This window comes from Toxoplasma gondii, chromosome Ia (genome assembly GCF_000006565.2).
Source record: "Toxoplasma gondii ME49 chromosome Ia, whole genome shotgun sequence".
NCBI lineage: Eukaryota > Apicomplexa > Conoidasida > Eucoccidiorida > Sarcocystidae > Toxoplasma > Toxoplasma gondii.
Window position 1 is genome coordinate 1,494,576 of NC_031467.1, and position 16,111 is coordinate 1,510,686.

Below are 16,111 nucleotides of genomic sequence, written 5' to 3' on the forward strand. Positions count from 1 at the left end.
AGCTCTCCCGGCCACTGCCTATCGCTTTCCGTACCGCCTCTGTTCTTTCACTGGAAGCCTGGTCTTTTCAGAGTCGGGCCCCCCATCCCCTTAGGTGTTCCGCGGGTCGACTACCGCGGCCCAGCCATCTTGAGAACCTTGTGCCAGGTTTTCTTTACCTACACAAGACAACAAGAGGACATGAACTGAAGTCTACGAGTTAGGGGAAAGCAAACAGACAGCTGCAGATAGAAGAGAGGAGATATAGAGACACGATGAGAAGATAACGTGGTAGAGTCGAGGTGCAGAGAAAGACTGGGAGGGGGGATGCGAGCGGAGACGGTGAGGGAAGAAGGACGTGAACGAACACAGGGCGGGAACAAGGTGAACTAACGGAGCGAGGGAGCTAGAGATAAATAGTCCGCGCGAAAAGGCCACCTCTACTTAGTCACACTTGCGTTGTGGCAGGGGAAGCGAAAGGATGCAGACACGCTGATATCTGCGAAGGACCCACTTCTCCGAGATCGATTCGGCCTGAAAAGCCTTTTCCGCCGTCAGCCGTTTCTTGGCCTCTGAAAAGAACAGCAGAACACACAGAGACGACTGTGCACTGGAATCACTCCACAGGAAATACAAGTCGCACTAACACAACGGACAGATGGAGCGTAACAGACAGACAAGCGAACAGGGAATCCCACGGACAGGGACGAATGCACATAGTGCATGAGAAGGCTGAACAGGAGATGTATAACAATTAAAGACAGAGACGACAAGGGAGGAATGCCAGCAGAGACAACACAAGCAAGAAAATGGGAACGGAGAACGACATAGGATGACGTAGTGATGGGGAGGCAGAGGGCATGCTAGAGAGTGACCCGAGCGAGAACGGAACTTATGAGGAAACTGAGAAGGCAGCGAACGGGAACACAAAAGAAGACACGGAGACAGACAGGTGCAGCGCCACCAGTAAGACAAACGACACTTTGGTAGACAAACAATGCGGAGAGGACGACGAAGCCACGAATGAGGGGGAAAGGAAATGAGTTGAACCAATGGTGTAGAAGGAAAGATCAGAGCGAGGAAAGAGATGCGACCAATGGATACGACTAAAACACGAAAATTGCGACCGCGTCTCGAAGATGCATACGAAACAGGACAGAAAAGCAAAAACGATCGCATACACAAAGCTCTTAAACCAAACAGGAGAGAAGAGACTAAGTCACACTTCAGTGTTACTACCTTACCGATCAAGAAGGCGTTCTGCGCTGCCCATGAGGCCCACAAAATCCGATGCGGACAGAGATGCCACGATGCAACCTTCTGGTTGCTCCGCGATAACAGAAGTCGAGTTGGGGAGCTCTTGAAGGAGACAGAGATAATTGATGCACGAGCCTGTGAACAGGGCAACAACCAGGAGAACGACTTTTCCCGTCTATGTGCATCTAACGCTTGATCACCTATCAATCGTCTCGTGCTCAGCCAGACATCGCTGTCGATAAATAAATGTGTCTATAGGTATGCTGCCATATCCATCTCGCTGGTTATTCATATCAAACTGCCCCTAACTGCCCGCTTCAACTCCTGTACTTTTGTCTCGGTCAACATGGGCAATTCTCTATACATCGTTTTGTCTGTTGCTGAGGAGACGCCGCCACAGAGGTGAGTGGTTTTCTCCACAGGTGTCCAACGGCATATGGCTTCATCTTCTGCTGTTGCACAAAACCCAATCGTTTGAGAGAGGCCGACACCCGATAACACCAACAAATAAATCAACAAAGGGTCACGGCGACGGTAGCACGTTTCCCATGTGTCCTCTGCACACCTCTGTCTGCCCAGCACTTCATCTGGGCCTTCTCGGTTTTCTTTACTTTCGCTTTTTTTGTGGTGGTTTACCCTCTTCGTAGTATTCGAGAGTCTCTGGTCGGCCGTGCCTCGAAAGACGCCGCACGCCGCGGGCCTTTCCTGCCAAACACAGAGGCCACTCGGCAAAACAGCGCGTTGAGCAAGCAGGAAGTAATGCACCCGATCCGACAACTACGACAACAGAGACCGACACACACGCTGGAGACACGTGGGTGACATCGTTCAGAACAAAGAGCAGTTGAAGAAAGAGAGACTCGGGACGAGCGCCTATGAAACACAACACTGCTTTAGCACAGAACACACCGCGGCGAAAAGTCGTACGGAACGGAAAAAAAGGAAGAAACGCCTCGACGACCGACACCAAGGAAGAGTCGTTGTGGAAGCGAGGCGGCGCGCACATAAACACCCGTTCTCTCACGACTCTCCCTTTGTTTTAAGATCTGTCCTGTGCCAGACGATCGACGACCTCCGCACCCCGGCCCGGACTCGTGTGAAAGGACAGCCACAAGAAAAATATCGCAAGTGAAGCAGCGGAGCGGCGTTTGGGCTTTCCGCTTCTTCCTGTCCTACCTTTCATAACGATCAACATGGTCCGACTAATTTGTTCCTGGTGCAGAATGATCTCGTTGGGAAGGAACTGCTGCCACCGCATCAGGGGAATTAGCTGACTCGCCTCGCGTCTGAGGGAGGAAGAGAAGAAAGAGAAGGGCAGGAATGAAGACGCCCCACAAAAGCTCAAGCGCCACACTCGACGCCGCCGAAAGGGAAAAGCGGCACCAGACAACACCGTCTTTCATACACTTCCACTCTATCGTCTGTTCTTCACCTGGCCTCCCTATCGATTTCGGTGCAACCTGCCTTCCTGTCACGGCCGCTACTTGCCTTCCTAATTGCGAGGGAAATGAACAGCGGTGAGAGACGAGAAACTTCTTTGTTTTTTATTCCACGAATTTCAGACCTACTTTGTCAGGGCTTCCAGGATAGGGCACCGCAACATGTAGGCAAGCAAATCCGAGGCACGTCGGAGGACCGCACCTGCAGAAAAGCCGTAAAACGCAAAAGACGAAACGCCACAGTGTCTCGCCACCTGGTCGTGCTGGATAATTCGAACAATCTGGGCCAAAGACGAGAACGCGCCTGCCTCTCAATAATGCCCAACTGTTTTTCTGCAAGTGGGCATGCAACGTGCCAGCAGCGACTTTGTCTCACTTGCCTTACATGTAGGGACAAGTGTGTAGCTGCGGTAGCGCCCGCTCCGAATGTGGCCAAAAACACACAGACCTGCAGCTGAACCGACGCCTATCTAGAGAGATATATACTGTCTCGATAGGTAAAACCGCACGCGTGCAAATGGAGAGATCCACGAGCAGCGAAGAGAGCTGACGTTGAGGCGGACCATCTCTGCGCAGAGATGGGTATCCAAGTCGCTCTGTTCCGCGCGGAGGCACATATACGACAGAAAACAGAAGATTCTGTTCCCGAATGTCTCACCATTTGCGACTGTTTGGAAAGATTGCGCCGTTAACTTGTACAGGGATGAAGGCTTGACGGCTCTGACTCTGTACGCCGTGCATCCTGCCCTGAGGAACGCCCGAGGAAGCACAAACGCGCCAGAAGGGATTTGGAGGACGCTGAAGGCCATTGCAGAGTGCCGATGGTTGCCGAGTTCGGCCTCTTGGGAGTCTGGCGCGCTTCCGACGGCACTTTCTTCTCTTTCTCCTAGGTTTGCCTCTTCCGCGTGATTTTCTGGATCTGGGCCAACTGCGGCCATCTCGAGTTCTCCCCTTTCAACGAAGTAGAGGACATCTACTTTTTCACCTCTGTGGAAAATCGTGCACTCCTCGGTCACATGGGTTATGCTGGAGATGAGCAGTTCGAGAATTTGCCGTTTCTCATCTACGTCGAAGAGCGCAAAGACAGGGCTGTTGAGCACGGCGTTCCGAACATCTACCTGGCCCGTCTCGTGCGAAGTCTGGGTCAGGTTGAAGCGGAAAGTCTCGATCGGCGAGTATTCAGTGACTAGCCCACCCTCTTCGTCGCGCCATGTATCCAAGGCCACTGACCCTAGGATCCCGAAGGAACAGACCTTTTTGTTGCCCCTGCGAGACAGGATGCTAAAGTCAAGACTCCCAGCACGCGGGAGGAGCCCCGCTGTAGCCTCCTTCTCTTCTCTGCCTCCCCCTTTTCTGCCGAAAAAGGTCGAACCGCGGAAAAGCGCCTTGCCTTCGTCTAGGCTACGTCTGAACGAGAAAGGTGCAGACGCCGAGAAGGGAAACTCTGTTCGTCTCCGTCGCTTCGAGTCTTTCCCAGCGCCATCGCTTCCTCGCTCGCGGACCTCTGCTTCGCGCTCAGAGGAGGATGGAGAACAACCAACTGGTTCCAAGGCGGCTCTTGGCGAAGGAAGGAGAAATGACATCGGGTCATCTTCACCAGGTTCCACCGTCACAGACTCACGAAGTGTCGTCTGATTGGGAGGTGGAGAGGCCTGCTGGTCTTCCTCTGTCTCTGGAGTGTGGACTGCAGTATAGCCATCTCGTTCAAACCCCGGAGAAGAGGCAGGAGGCGAACGGGAAGCGGAAGAACGCTCGTCAGTGAGAGGAACAGAAAAAAGGGATGAGTCGCAGGAAAAGCTCCTAGAGAGGGAAGACCGGAACGGTGGAAACGAGCCTTTCCCCTCGTTGCCGCCGCCAGCTCGAGGTGGAGAGGTCTCCGGTTTTCGATCCTTGTCTTCACCTTTTTCGTCAAGTTCTCCGAAGCGAAGCTTGTCAGCCGGAAAAGGGCGGGGTCGGAGACAACCACCAGCGATCCTTACACTCCCAGCAATGAGATGTTGATTCCCTCCTGCCAGGTCCTCCGGGTCGGCCGCTTTCTCTTCCTCACCAGCATCGACAGTGTGGTGAGCAGACACGGAAGACGACGGGCCGACTTGCTCTTTCTGTTTTGTCTCCCCGTTCTGTTCTCCTACCCTGGACTCAGTAGCAGAAAGGGAGAAAAATATCGCTTTCGGCGCGTCGCATGAAAGCGCCTCTGGACCCCCACGCGGTCGAGGAAGGCCTCCGCATGGTTCATGCTCCCTTCTTCCCTCTCCTGCTGTGTTTCCTTGTCCTTGTGCGCCGTCCCCTTCTCCAAACGAACCCAACAACGACAGCGACACGCCGGCAGGCGCGGATGAAACGAAGGAAGATCGTTTCTCGTCAGAAAGCTGCTCTTCTCCCGGAAGCCCCCCAGGAACGTTGTCTCCCGCAGTCCTGCGAAGAGAGGAGCAGGACGCAACAGGAGGACCACCCGGAATTTCAGACCACGAAGGAAACCCCGTTGTCTGGAGCGAGGAGGCCTGCGGAACAGTCTCCCCTGTTGCCTTTTCTCGATGCGTTGTAACATTCCCGATGTCCTCAGGCACCGAGGATTCACTGTGCCCGCCACCAGAGTCGAGGCCCGCCTCGATAATGGATCCTAGACAGTCAAATTGACGTTCGGAGTCTGTGGAGGTAGTGGGTCGAGGACTGCGCTTGGCCACAGTTTGAGCTGAGGCCGAACGACGAGCAGAGCCCGATACATTCGAATCAGACGGTGCATCATGTGCGTTGCCGCTGTTGGAAAATTGGGCCACGGTGGGGAGACCTGGAATCTGCCTTTCCCCCACCACCAGCGACTCAGAAGTGAGGCCTTTTCCTTGTTCCTTTGCTTCCCAAGAAGGACGAGAGGCAGCTTCGGCACCAGAAAACGAATTCCCCCGATCCCCACTGTCTCGCTTCGCTCCGCGGTTCTCCCAAGCAGATACGACGGACGACGAAGAACGTCCAAACAAGCACAAACCGTCGGGACCGACCAGATGAAGAGATGACCCAGAGGGAAGGGAGAAGTTGTCCGTGTGTCCGGCTCTAGCGTCACCTTTGATACCACATGTAGGTGCTGGACCATCCGACCCGGGAAACCCCGTCGTTGGGAGCCTCTCCACACTTTCTCCTCTGTTCTGCTTGCCGTGCTCACTTCCTCGGCTCAATCCAATCCCTTCCAACGAAACAAAAGTGCTGCGCCGTTCTGTGGTGCCACCCGCGTTGCCGCCCCTCAAGTCAAGAGGAGGGACATTTCCATTTCCGTCTTTTGCACGTTCCTCGAGGACCCTACTGCCTTCGCGGGCCTCTTGCAAAGCACGTGGAGTGGCTGTGTCTTCAACCTCCCAAGCCCGTCGCTTCCGTGAATCAGAGGACTGTTGATCTCTGTCAGAGGACCTACACTGGCAAAAAAAAAGCTGCAATCCTTCTTCTGGGCTAGTGCGAGAAGAAGAAGAGACGAACGGCAGGAAGGTGTGGGACGCTTCGCTTTCAACGCTCGAATTTCCTTCTCTGGCCTGTGCCTCCCCGCTGTCACGGCATTCCGAAGTGGGTCTCGCTTCGGAAGACCCAGAGCCCACATTTTCTGTCTCTTTCTGGGTCGTTTCCTCTTCGAGAACGTCCATATCAGACTCACTTTTTTGATCCAGGCCGCCTGCTTTCGGCGACCTGCCCCGCGCTGAAGAGGTTTCAGTCCGTTCGAGCCTCCCCAGAGCACTGCACAACGCTGCGTGTTTTTGCCACAAGGGCGACGAGGGAGACAAAACGTTTGCCTTTGACTGCTCTTCTTTACTGGGCGTCCTGCGCTGCACTTCGCTGTCTCTGTCCGCGTGAAGAGAGAGGGAAGTATCGCCACTGTGTGGGCCATCGGAAGGATACGCTCCCCGCTCCGCGCCTTCGGGATGGGACATCCCTCCCGATATCGTTTCGTCGTCTTGCGAGAAAGGCTCTTCTTTGCCAACTGTTCTCTGCCCCCAGCCAACACAACCCTCTCGTGGTAACTCATTCCTCTGTCTTCGGTGCTCGACATCTTGGTTTCCGCTGCTGTCTCTGCTGAGCTCCTTCGTTGAGTCCCCACGGGAAGCGGCCGAGCTTCGCATCCCCAGCAGTTCCCGGGCCCGCTCTTCCTTTCTTCGAGCTTCCTGCCCCCGCGCAAACTTAGCCTGTACCTCTGCATGTCGCACGACGTCTAAGGCGTCCGGAGTCGAGAAACAGCTCTGCGACTGCTCCCCGGATCGATGGCGGGGCGGAGACACCCGCCCTCGTGCACATTCGTCCCTGCGTGTTTTTGTCTCGCTCCAGCTCTCAGGCCGAAAAAAGAGGCTGCTTGCTCGCGTTGGCTGGTCTCCTCGCCCAGGGTCTCCCTGCGTATGCGCCGTGGTCAGGGCCGTTCCACGTCCACCGCCCCCAGATAGATCCTCAGTCACCGCCTGCTGCGCCGCCGCAGCGCAGCCTGCCTTTTGTCCACTTCGGTCGGCGGACACTTCGTCGCCTTCGTCTTGTTTTTTGGACGAAGGCCTACGACGTAAACCGGCCGCCCACTCGGGCGACCCTGAGAAGAAGCGGCGGAGAGCGGACTTGCCAGGAGCCTTCTCTGGAGGCGGGGACGACGGCTGCACGTCGCGTACGTGGTCTGTCCCTCTCGTACCCGACAGGCCGCTGTCCCGCTCTCTCCGAGATTCGCGCGGGTCCTGACCAGGCGGTGGTGCCGAGGAGCCCCTGATTAAGACCGAGTTGGGGGAGGGAGATAGCAGTTCCGCTGTTCCTGTCTTGGCTTCGTATCCTGAATTTTCTCGACTCTCTCGCGTCTGCTCACCTGCGACTATCCCCCGAGAAAAAGAATCCGCACACACAAGTCCGCCACGCCCCGAAGCTTCCCCACCTTCCGCTGGGCCCTCCGCATTTTTCCCAGCCGAAGAAGACAGAGACTTGAGACCGTCGACCTCAGGGGCTGCGCGCGAAGTTTTGTGAGCTTCGCCGACTCCAGAATCTACAGGGCGTTGAGAAGCCGCCTGGATCGCTGTGGCCCTGAGATGAGGGCCTTCGCCGTTCGGCGACTCCGCGTCCTCGCAGCCGCTTTCACCTTCTCGCTGAGTAGGAGTCAGAAAACAAAAACGGAAAAGAGAGGTCAAGCACGGTCCGACAAAGGCAAGCAACGAGTGGAACGCGCCTCTCTCGGCTTGTTTCCTCTGTCGACAGCATTATAGTCTCCGTCTCTGGACTCTCCAGTTTCTCCAAGGCGTATGCGCTGACGTGCTATTCCTCCTCAGGTCTCTGGCTCCACACCCAGACGCCTGTATTACACACAGACATATATATATGGAGATAAAGACCGATTTACAGATACACATGTGTCACCCCCAACTCTACTAGACCGTTTTTTTTATTTATAGCATACGATTCGCGCTGTGTCAGCAAATAGACAAAAAACCTGTTGAAGGCCTTTTGCCCACTGACCGGACAGAAATATGGAAATTCAAACGCGGCATTCGAGACATCGTACCATGCAAAAAGATCCGACTTACTGTTCTGAGCTCTGCCGGCGTACTGCTGCTTCGCTTGCTCGAAGGCCACTTGAAAAGCGAACTGAAATGGCCCACTCGCTTGCTTGTAGAGGCCCGCGAGAAGGGCATCCCTTGAGAATCCGATGCCCTGTCAGCTTCCCACTCTTCTACTCCGTATGCTTCGCGCTCGTGCTTCTTTTCGCCTTCGTTGCCTGCCTGGCTGCCAGGCCCTGTCGGAAGAGGGGAGCTCGTCGCCTTGTGCCAGCGGACAATCAGGCCTGAGGAGTCCAGGGGGCTTTTCCGCTGGCTCTGGGTCTCAGCTGCGTCATCCCTTTCGGCTACGTCACGCTCCTTCAGTGCCCGTTTCTTCCGTTCACGCTCTCCCTTCTTCTCCCTCATTTCCTGCTGCTTCCGCGCAGCTTCTGCTTGGCGTCGCTGAGCTTCCTCACGCTTCAGTTCCTCCTTTTTCCTCTTCACATCGAGTTCGAAGCGCGCGACTTCGAGATCCGCCTGCAAGGCGACATTCTCGCCTTTGAGTCTCGCGAGCTCCTGCTTCATTTCCTCGAGCTTCTCGATCCCGATTTCTTGCCAGAGCCTCTCCACCCTCTCTCCGCGCCTGCGCTCGCCTGCGCACTGCTCTTCCAGGCTGCGGCACAGCGCCTGGTCGTCGTCGAATAAGGCCGTGACGCGCTGAAGCTTCGTCTGGGCGGAGTCGCGCAGGTCCAAGAGCCGCTGTTGCCGCAGCGTTCGTTTTTCCTGCATCGCAATGAGTTCTTCTTCCAGCATGGTAATTGCCGCCTCTGTTTTCTGACACTCGTCACGAATGCGGTCCGGCTGGCAGGCGAGGTCGCTTTCCTCTTCGAGCCGAGTTCGGAGGTGGCAAATCTCTCTCATTTGCTTCCCCACAGTTTCTTCCAGGACGCCGAGCAGCTTTTCACGGCTCTTGCCTTCCCGGTAGTCCGCAACAATTTGCTGCGCATGCAGCAGCTGCCGGAACACCTCTGACGACGCGACCTCGACGAGCCGCGACCGCATGTCCTCTGCGGCTAGGAAAGCCGCCTCCACTTCTTCGTTGCTCACGCCTGCGGCAAGGGCCGACGCGAAGTGGAAGCAGGAGAGCGACGAGGCCGAGGAGAGCGACGCCGAACCTGTCGCGCGGCGCTTCTGCTGCACGCGCTGAACGACGTCTGCGACAGACGGAACTCTGTCGACGAGCAGGGAAACGAAACTGTCCTCCAGGTTCTCCCCTGCGACGCGCCGCAGCTCCTGCATGCGCCCCGCCCACAGTTCTTGAAGTCGGAGGTCCACGGCCGCGAGCACCCTCGCCTCTGAGTCGCGACGCCACCGCTCAATTTCTTCCTCTCGAGTGGCAAAGTTCCTCTGCATCATCGCATCGCGCCACTGCCACTTCATTGCGTCGTTCTGCCAGGCCTCGAAGAGATTGAAGCTACCCCACTTCCCTTCCAGGCGATGCTCCAAGGCAGCCAAGTCCTCCTTCGAACTTCGGAGAAGCAGACCCGGCGGAACACTCTGAACGCACCGCCCTGGCTGAAAAAGAGCTGAAGACGAGACCGGCACGACGACGGCATGGCGCCCAACGTGAAGGGACGAAGCTGTACTCGAGGCCACCGCGCCTGTCGGCGACTCCGCGGGACTGTCCGGCGCATGCGCAGACCGAGAAGGCGGCAGGTGCGAAAGCGCGTACAGCTGGAGGCGAGAAAGGAACGGCGGCGAGACCATGAAGATGCGAGGATCTCCGCTATATGGACAGGAAGAAAGGAACGCGTCAACGCAGTTGCGTTCCGACGAAGAAGCGTACAGGCTGTGGAGAGGAGGCAAACGCGAAGCCTCCAAAAAGGCGGCGTGAACAACCTGACTTATCTGGTCACGCATCAGCTGAATATCTGAATTCAACTGGATGCACCTGCGGTGGTATTCCCGGATGACGCCATTCGCAGACTCGGCCACCTAACAGCGCACAAAAACAGCACAGACTGACGTCATTCATCCTTGTACCATACGTATTGCTTTTATGATTTAAGGCTGGTTGAACGTGCAAGAATATAAATCAGACGCTGTCGCCTTCCGTTGCCCTGACGAACTCACTAACGCATACCCACATACGCCATCCTGGAACGCTCAGCTGGACACAACGCACCGGCAGCTACAACTAGGGCCAGAGCGAAAAACTCCAATATCGTGACTCTATGGAAAAATGGACCCTTAGCCATCGCGACCCACACGCAAGCGATGGCATTATCTAAAAACTGATAAATTCTTACACATAACGCTTTACATACGCATATGCGCGCGCTCACAAAAAAAACTCGACGCATGTGTACAGGGAGATACGGGAAAAGAAAGAAAGGCGTTCCGCTCATACCTGTCTGTGGTAGTGCTCAACGAGATCTCGTCCTTCTGCGAGTTCGCCGTGTTTGGCGCTCCACGCCCGAAGTTGCGCTGCATCTGCCTGGAGGACGCAGGCAGATCGCAGCAAGAAGAGGGGAGGGTGTCACACGGAAAGAAACTTGAGAAGCGAAGCAGTAGCGGAGAGGAGACAGAAACATAGACACACGCCAAGCGATGCGACCTTGAAGTGATAAAGCAGCCCACGGCGAAGTGCAGCCCTTTCTCCGCTTTTTCTCCACCTGCAGATCGTTTCCCCTCGTCAATATTTGTCTCACTGTCGTGCTGTGAACTCGACTCTGTATCTCTCTGTTCGCCTTCACCCGTTCTGCGCTGCGTTCTCACCAAAATTTCTGCTGCCTCGCCCTGTGCATCGCGAGAGACATCCGTGAACGTTCGAACGAGCCCCCGGACCTCGTGAATCCCGACAAGCAGCTTGTTGAGCACGAGGCGGTTCCTTTCGTCGGTCAAAAGCTGGATGGAAGCCGTGTGTTCCGCGGTGAGTTCTTCTCTGAGCCGCCCAACTGCTCTCGGGATTTGGCTGCGCCTGCAGACTTTTTGAGCTCGTTCCGGAGAGAAGAACAATGATGCTTCCCCTTCTCCCAGTTCGCCTCCGCCTCTCGAGTTTCCTTCTCTCCTTTCTCCTGTGCAGGCGCCCTCAACAGCCCCCTGTCTGCTCAGGTCTCCACCTTCGTCATGTCCCTTCTCGTCGACGAGTAGCTGCGACCTGTATGCAGATCCACTTGGTTGGTTCGGTTTCATCACTTCTGAAATCCGCGGTTCGTCGGCTATGCATGCGAGAACAACATCGCTCCCCTGCCCCGCCAACAGCTGCTGGACCCCTCGCTCCAGAACCTTGAGTTGATCGAGAAGCAGATCTTGGCAAGTGTCGGAGAGAGCGGCGACGCTTGGAGGAATCGGCGGCAGCGACGAGAACGCTTCTTCCCACTGCGACGCAGAGAAACAGGGAGAACATGGAGAAGAAGAGCGAGAAAGGTCCGTCGAAGGACCGGAGCGCGAAGACAAAGAAGAAACCGAAGTGCTCGAGTCGCGGCGGCCGTGCGCCTGACGCGGTCCTGAAAAACAGACGCAAGCGGCGGCAACAAGACGCTCTTCCTGGAAAAAGATGTGGCTTGTGTAGAACTCACGAAACACACGGGAGGCGAAGGCGTAACAGACGTGGAGGTCATGGACGCTGAAGGAAGACAGCCGAGGGCGAAGTCGGGAGACACAGTGACCAAAACGAGGCAGGAACAGGGACGGACCGGAGCTACAGAGTCAGGAAGAAGAGACGAAATGGAAATGACCAACTAGGCACAGAGAAATTGAAAGGTATGGGGCAGTGTCCGGAAAGAAACCAAAGAAGCCGCGAAGGTTGGAAGGAAGAGCTCACACACAAAACGGGAAGCAAAGCGAGCAGTAAGACGCCTGACGAGTTCCTTTTCAGTCTCGCGTTCCCGTTCATTTCGGTGAAGCATCGAACAGCGGAAGATCGGTGGTTTTCGTGGATCGCAGACGATTGGGAGCGAGAGAAAAGGGGGAAGCAAGAGTACGACGTGAATGAACACCGATGCAGCAGGAAACAGGACAGCACGAAGACAGCTAAAGAGAGGGAAAGCAGCCGCTAGCCTCTTCGGAACCCTCCACCAGAAGAGGACAGAGCATGCAATGCCGTACCGCCGTCTGCACTGTGACGTCGGCCTTCGCTTGTCCCGTCTGCCTGTTCCCCCGCGCGTTCTTTGCCTTTCGTTTTCTTCTTCTTGCCTCCAAAGAGTCGTGACAAACTCCTGCTCAGCTTCGTCGTCACACTTTTCTTTGTGCTGGCCCGGGAGGAAACGAACGAGCTGTCGCTTGTTCTTCCTGCTCGCCCTTCGCCTTGACCCTTCAGAAGTTCAGTCATCGGCAGGAATCCGGAAGAGCTTTCGTCCAGCGTTTCTCTCTCTCTCTTCTCTCGCCGTCGTTCCTTGCGCGCCACGTCTTCCTCTGGCGAGGCAGGACGCCGCCACAAGTCACTCTCGTTTTCCCCTGGTTCGTCTCGGACTCCTCTGCCTTCCCGTGTCTCTTTCCTGAGCTCGGCGGCGGACTGAGGACCCGACCGACTGCCGGGGGTGTCCTGTGGGAGTCTACCCTTTTCGCTTTCTTCCGCGCCCCGTCCCTCCGCCGCGTCGCCTCCTCTTCTCCCGCATTCCACCGATCGGCTCCGACGCCCGAGGCTGGACGCGAGACCTGCCCACCACCGTTTCTTCTTTTGTTGCAGACTTCTGCCTCGGAAAAGCGATTCAAGACTAGCAGCGGACTCGCCTCGCTCCCAGGAGGTTGCGGGGTCACTCGGTTCTTCCCCAAACGACGACTGCTTCACCTGCTGGCTTGAGGTTCCGACATGGTCGTCACCGCCAGTCAGGTCGAGTCCTTCTTCTCTTTCCGCGATTGTCTCTCCGTCGGACGCCCAGTCCCTCCCGCGTTCCTCTGCAGGGGCGCGCTGCGCCCCGAAGCCGCAGGCGTCCCTGCCTTCCCCCTTTTTTCCTTTGATCCCCTCCTCGTTATCCTGGGCGCTCCGCGTCTCTGCCTTGGGCGCTTTCGGAGGCGAAGAAATAAGGAAAAAACGCTCAGCGAGGGTTCTCGACTTCTTTAGAGAGACGTCCGGCGCCTCCTGCGAGACGCGAATCGACGCCTCCTTGACAGGTGAAGCGACGACATGTTCCAGCACACGGCTACCTGCAGACCGAACTTCGCCTGCCAGAGCCGCCTCAGTCCTCGGCGATTCCTCGGTCTGCGAACCAGACAGAGCGTGTGTGAGGGATGCCACGTCGGGTCGGGACTGGTGTCCGGCGCCCGCAGCAAGTTGCCAGCCGTTTTGCTCAGGTCTTTTCTCTGGAAGGAAATGCCCTCTGGATGCCAAGCTCCTCTCGGCGTCCTGTGGGGCGGGACTGATGCTGCGGACCGTCCCTAAAAAAGGGCGAGCCGAGGCAGGCGACAAATGATCTCCCTTCACCTGCGGCGCCTTGTGTTCTGTGGTGAAAGGATTTCCCCAAACAGAAGAAGTCGAGAAGGAAGGAAACGAGGGCGTGGAACAAATGGGGTCCTGAGGCGTGCTGGAGTAGTGTAGCGCATAAGGCACAGAAGGTGCAGAAGGAGCCGGGAGCGGAGACGAGGGGGAGGTCATAGGCGAGTAAGACTGACCTGGCCAACATGTGGAAGAGCTCCCCACGCAGTGCGGAGGAACAGAAGAAACTACGGAAGGACGACTGGCCCTTTCCCCACGATGCATGCGCTCCCGGTCCCGACCTCGGGACTCCACAGTGGTAGGCCACTGAGGCGAATACATCGCTGACAAAGGAAGTTAGAAGAAGCAAAAACGCGGCTTGCCTATACAAAAATGTGCGAGTGAAAGAGCTACCCCAATCAAACGGAATTACCCGTCATCCGTCGCCGCAGAAAAACGATGCAAGGATATACATATATATATATATATATATATGGCTATGACAAACGAGAAACTGTTTCGTTTCCTCTCGCTCTCAGTATGTCCAGTCGACTAGGATTTAAGGTGCACAATTTGAATTCTAAAATAGCGCTTCTACAGAGAATATAACAAGAGACGCGGCAGACTCTTCCAGGCAAAGATTCAGTGGGCGTGAGAAGGCGGGACGACTTGGGAACAAGGTGGAGGTCAAGCGTTGACGCTGAAGCCTCCACACCGGCAAAAGGGAAGAAAGTGAGGAAACCCCCAGAGGAGGTACAGGAGAAAGTTCGAGGGAAACCCTTCGTAGACACTATAAAGTCCGGTTGAGGACGGGGCTGAAACGCAGCGGCGAAGAGAAAGGCGAGCACGGGACGAGAAAGACGGCACACAAAAGAAGAGAGTCAAAGAGGCGACAAAAAAGCAGCGAGAACCTTTGGAAATCTTAGGAGAGAAAGAGAAAAAGAGGCACGAAACTAGAGCGTCAAACGCGTTTCAGATGCGCGTGACTTCGCGAGTCGGTTAGACCGAAGAAACACACCGACAGGCGGGGGCAAACCCTGAGGAAAACACACCAAAGAAAAGGCAGAGACGCGAGAGGGAAAGAGGCGGACCAACAACCGATGAAAACACGGAAAAGGTTTCTGCTTCTGGAGCGCCTCGAAAGCATGTTGGGCCAGCTAGATGGCGGCATGGATAAACCGACCACCGGAATTTCTCTCTGCGTCATCAAATGAGAATCCGCGCAAATATTTTTCGCCTTTTCCCTGTCAGAGCTTTACTGGGTGTGCTCTCTTTCTTCTCGAAAACGAGGCTGCGACGGTTTGTTTCCAGCGGCGACCAGAGAGATACGTAGTAGACAGTTGTCGATTGAGGACGGCTCTTCCCGGCGTTTCGTTCCCTGGGAAACTGGCGCATTGAGGCGAATAATATTGACGATTTCCACGCACACAATCCCTAGTGAGTAAACACGACAAAAGAGAGAATGCAAGACCTCTTAAACGACGGAAAACGCAGGCACGGACGCAGCGAGAGTAGGAATCCTATAGGAAGCCGCTCTGAAGAACCGCTGGGAAGCTAGCCCTTTTGCCACGACCATCGACCAAAAACATCGTCCCGGTTTCGACGCGGGTCTTTTCAGTAAAAAACCGGTGAGACAAGAAGTCTCTCTTTGGGAGTTTCCTCTCCCAAGCGCAGAAAGCAGCTTTCCAGAGAACAGATCAATTTTCTCGCTCTCTGGATTTTCCGCAGCGACGAGGAACCCGAGAAAGAACCACGAGAAAGGCAGAGCGCGCTTGACTCTTGAGGTTCCCGCGCGCACTCGGGCGCGAGGGGGGAGACAGAGTAACAAGGAAGGCAGGGAAACTTTTTGGAGGCGTTCTTCGGGAAGCAAGAAGCAGCGAGACGGTCTCTCTGCTTCAGTTTGCCTTAAAAGACAGAAAGAAGGAAGAAACTGCGACGCAGATCAAAACGCACGGAGAAGAAGCCTCGCGCGCAGGCACACTCGAACCTAAATCCGCGCCGCAGGCTCGAGCGTGACGGCAGCGGGACATCTGGAGGTTTCGCGACAAGACACGTTGCCGCCTTTCATTCTCTCTGTGTTGCCTTTTAGCTAGGCACTTCTTCGCGCTCCGAACAGCTCGGAAGATCACGGAAATGAGTGCGGAAGACAAACAGTGAACGGACAAAGAGCAAAAACCAGACTGTCGGGGACTCTCCGTCGTCTAGGACAGCCTAGACCGCAAAGGACGCCGCGCTTCAAGACGTCTGCCGGGCACCTCGAGAGCACGATAATCGCAGAAAAGAAGCCAGAGCCCGCGCTTAACACTTTCTCGTGTTGGGAGTAACTGCGGCTGCTCTTTTAAACAAAGAGTAGCGCGAGCTTCTCCGCAGCGGTCGAGCGCGCGGCGCGGCGCAGGGGGAGCGGGCGAGAACCGACTCTGCGGAAAAACTGGACCGACAAGGCGCAGCGCGGCGGAGCAACTTTACGCAGAGGAGCTGAAGGAAAGAACCTGCAGTCGTTTCTTCCTGATCCACGATGCAGACTTCAAAATAGTTTTTTGGTT

General features: G+C 55.8%; 1 protein-coding gene across 1 annotated transcript; it reads right to left on the minus strand.

The window, feature by feature from the left end:
* Positions 1-7: 7 nt before the first annotated feature.
* TGME49_295850 (cyclic nucleotide-binding domain-containing protein) lies at positions 8-13,748 on the minus strand (the record flags this gene model as incomplete). Its single annotated transcript, XM_018782286.1, has 11 exons — positions 8-158; positions 494-551; positions 1,224-1,371; positions 1,873-1,941; positions 2,413-2,522; positions 2,805-2,877; positions 3,334-7,765; positions 8,201-10,147; positions 10,563-10,649; positions 10,931-11,661; positions 12,263-13,748. The coding sequence occupies 11 exons, from the start codon at positions 13,746-13,748 to the stop codon at positions 111-113; spliced, it is 9,189 nt and encodes a 3,062-aa protein (XP_018638539.1). The 3' UTR covers positions 8-110.
* Positions 13,749-16,111: the final 2,363 nt, after the last annotated feature.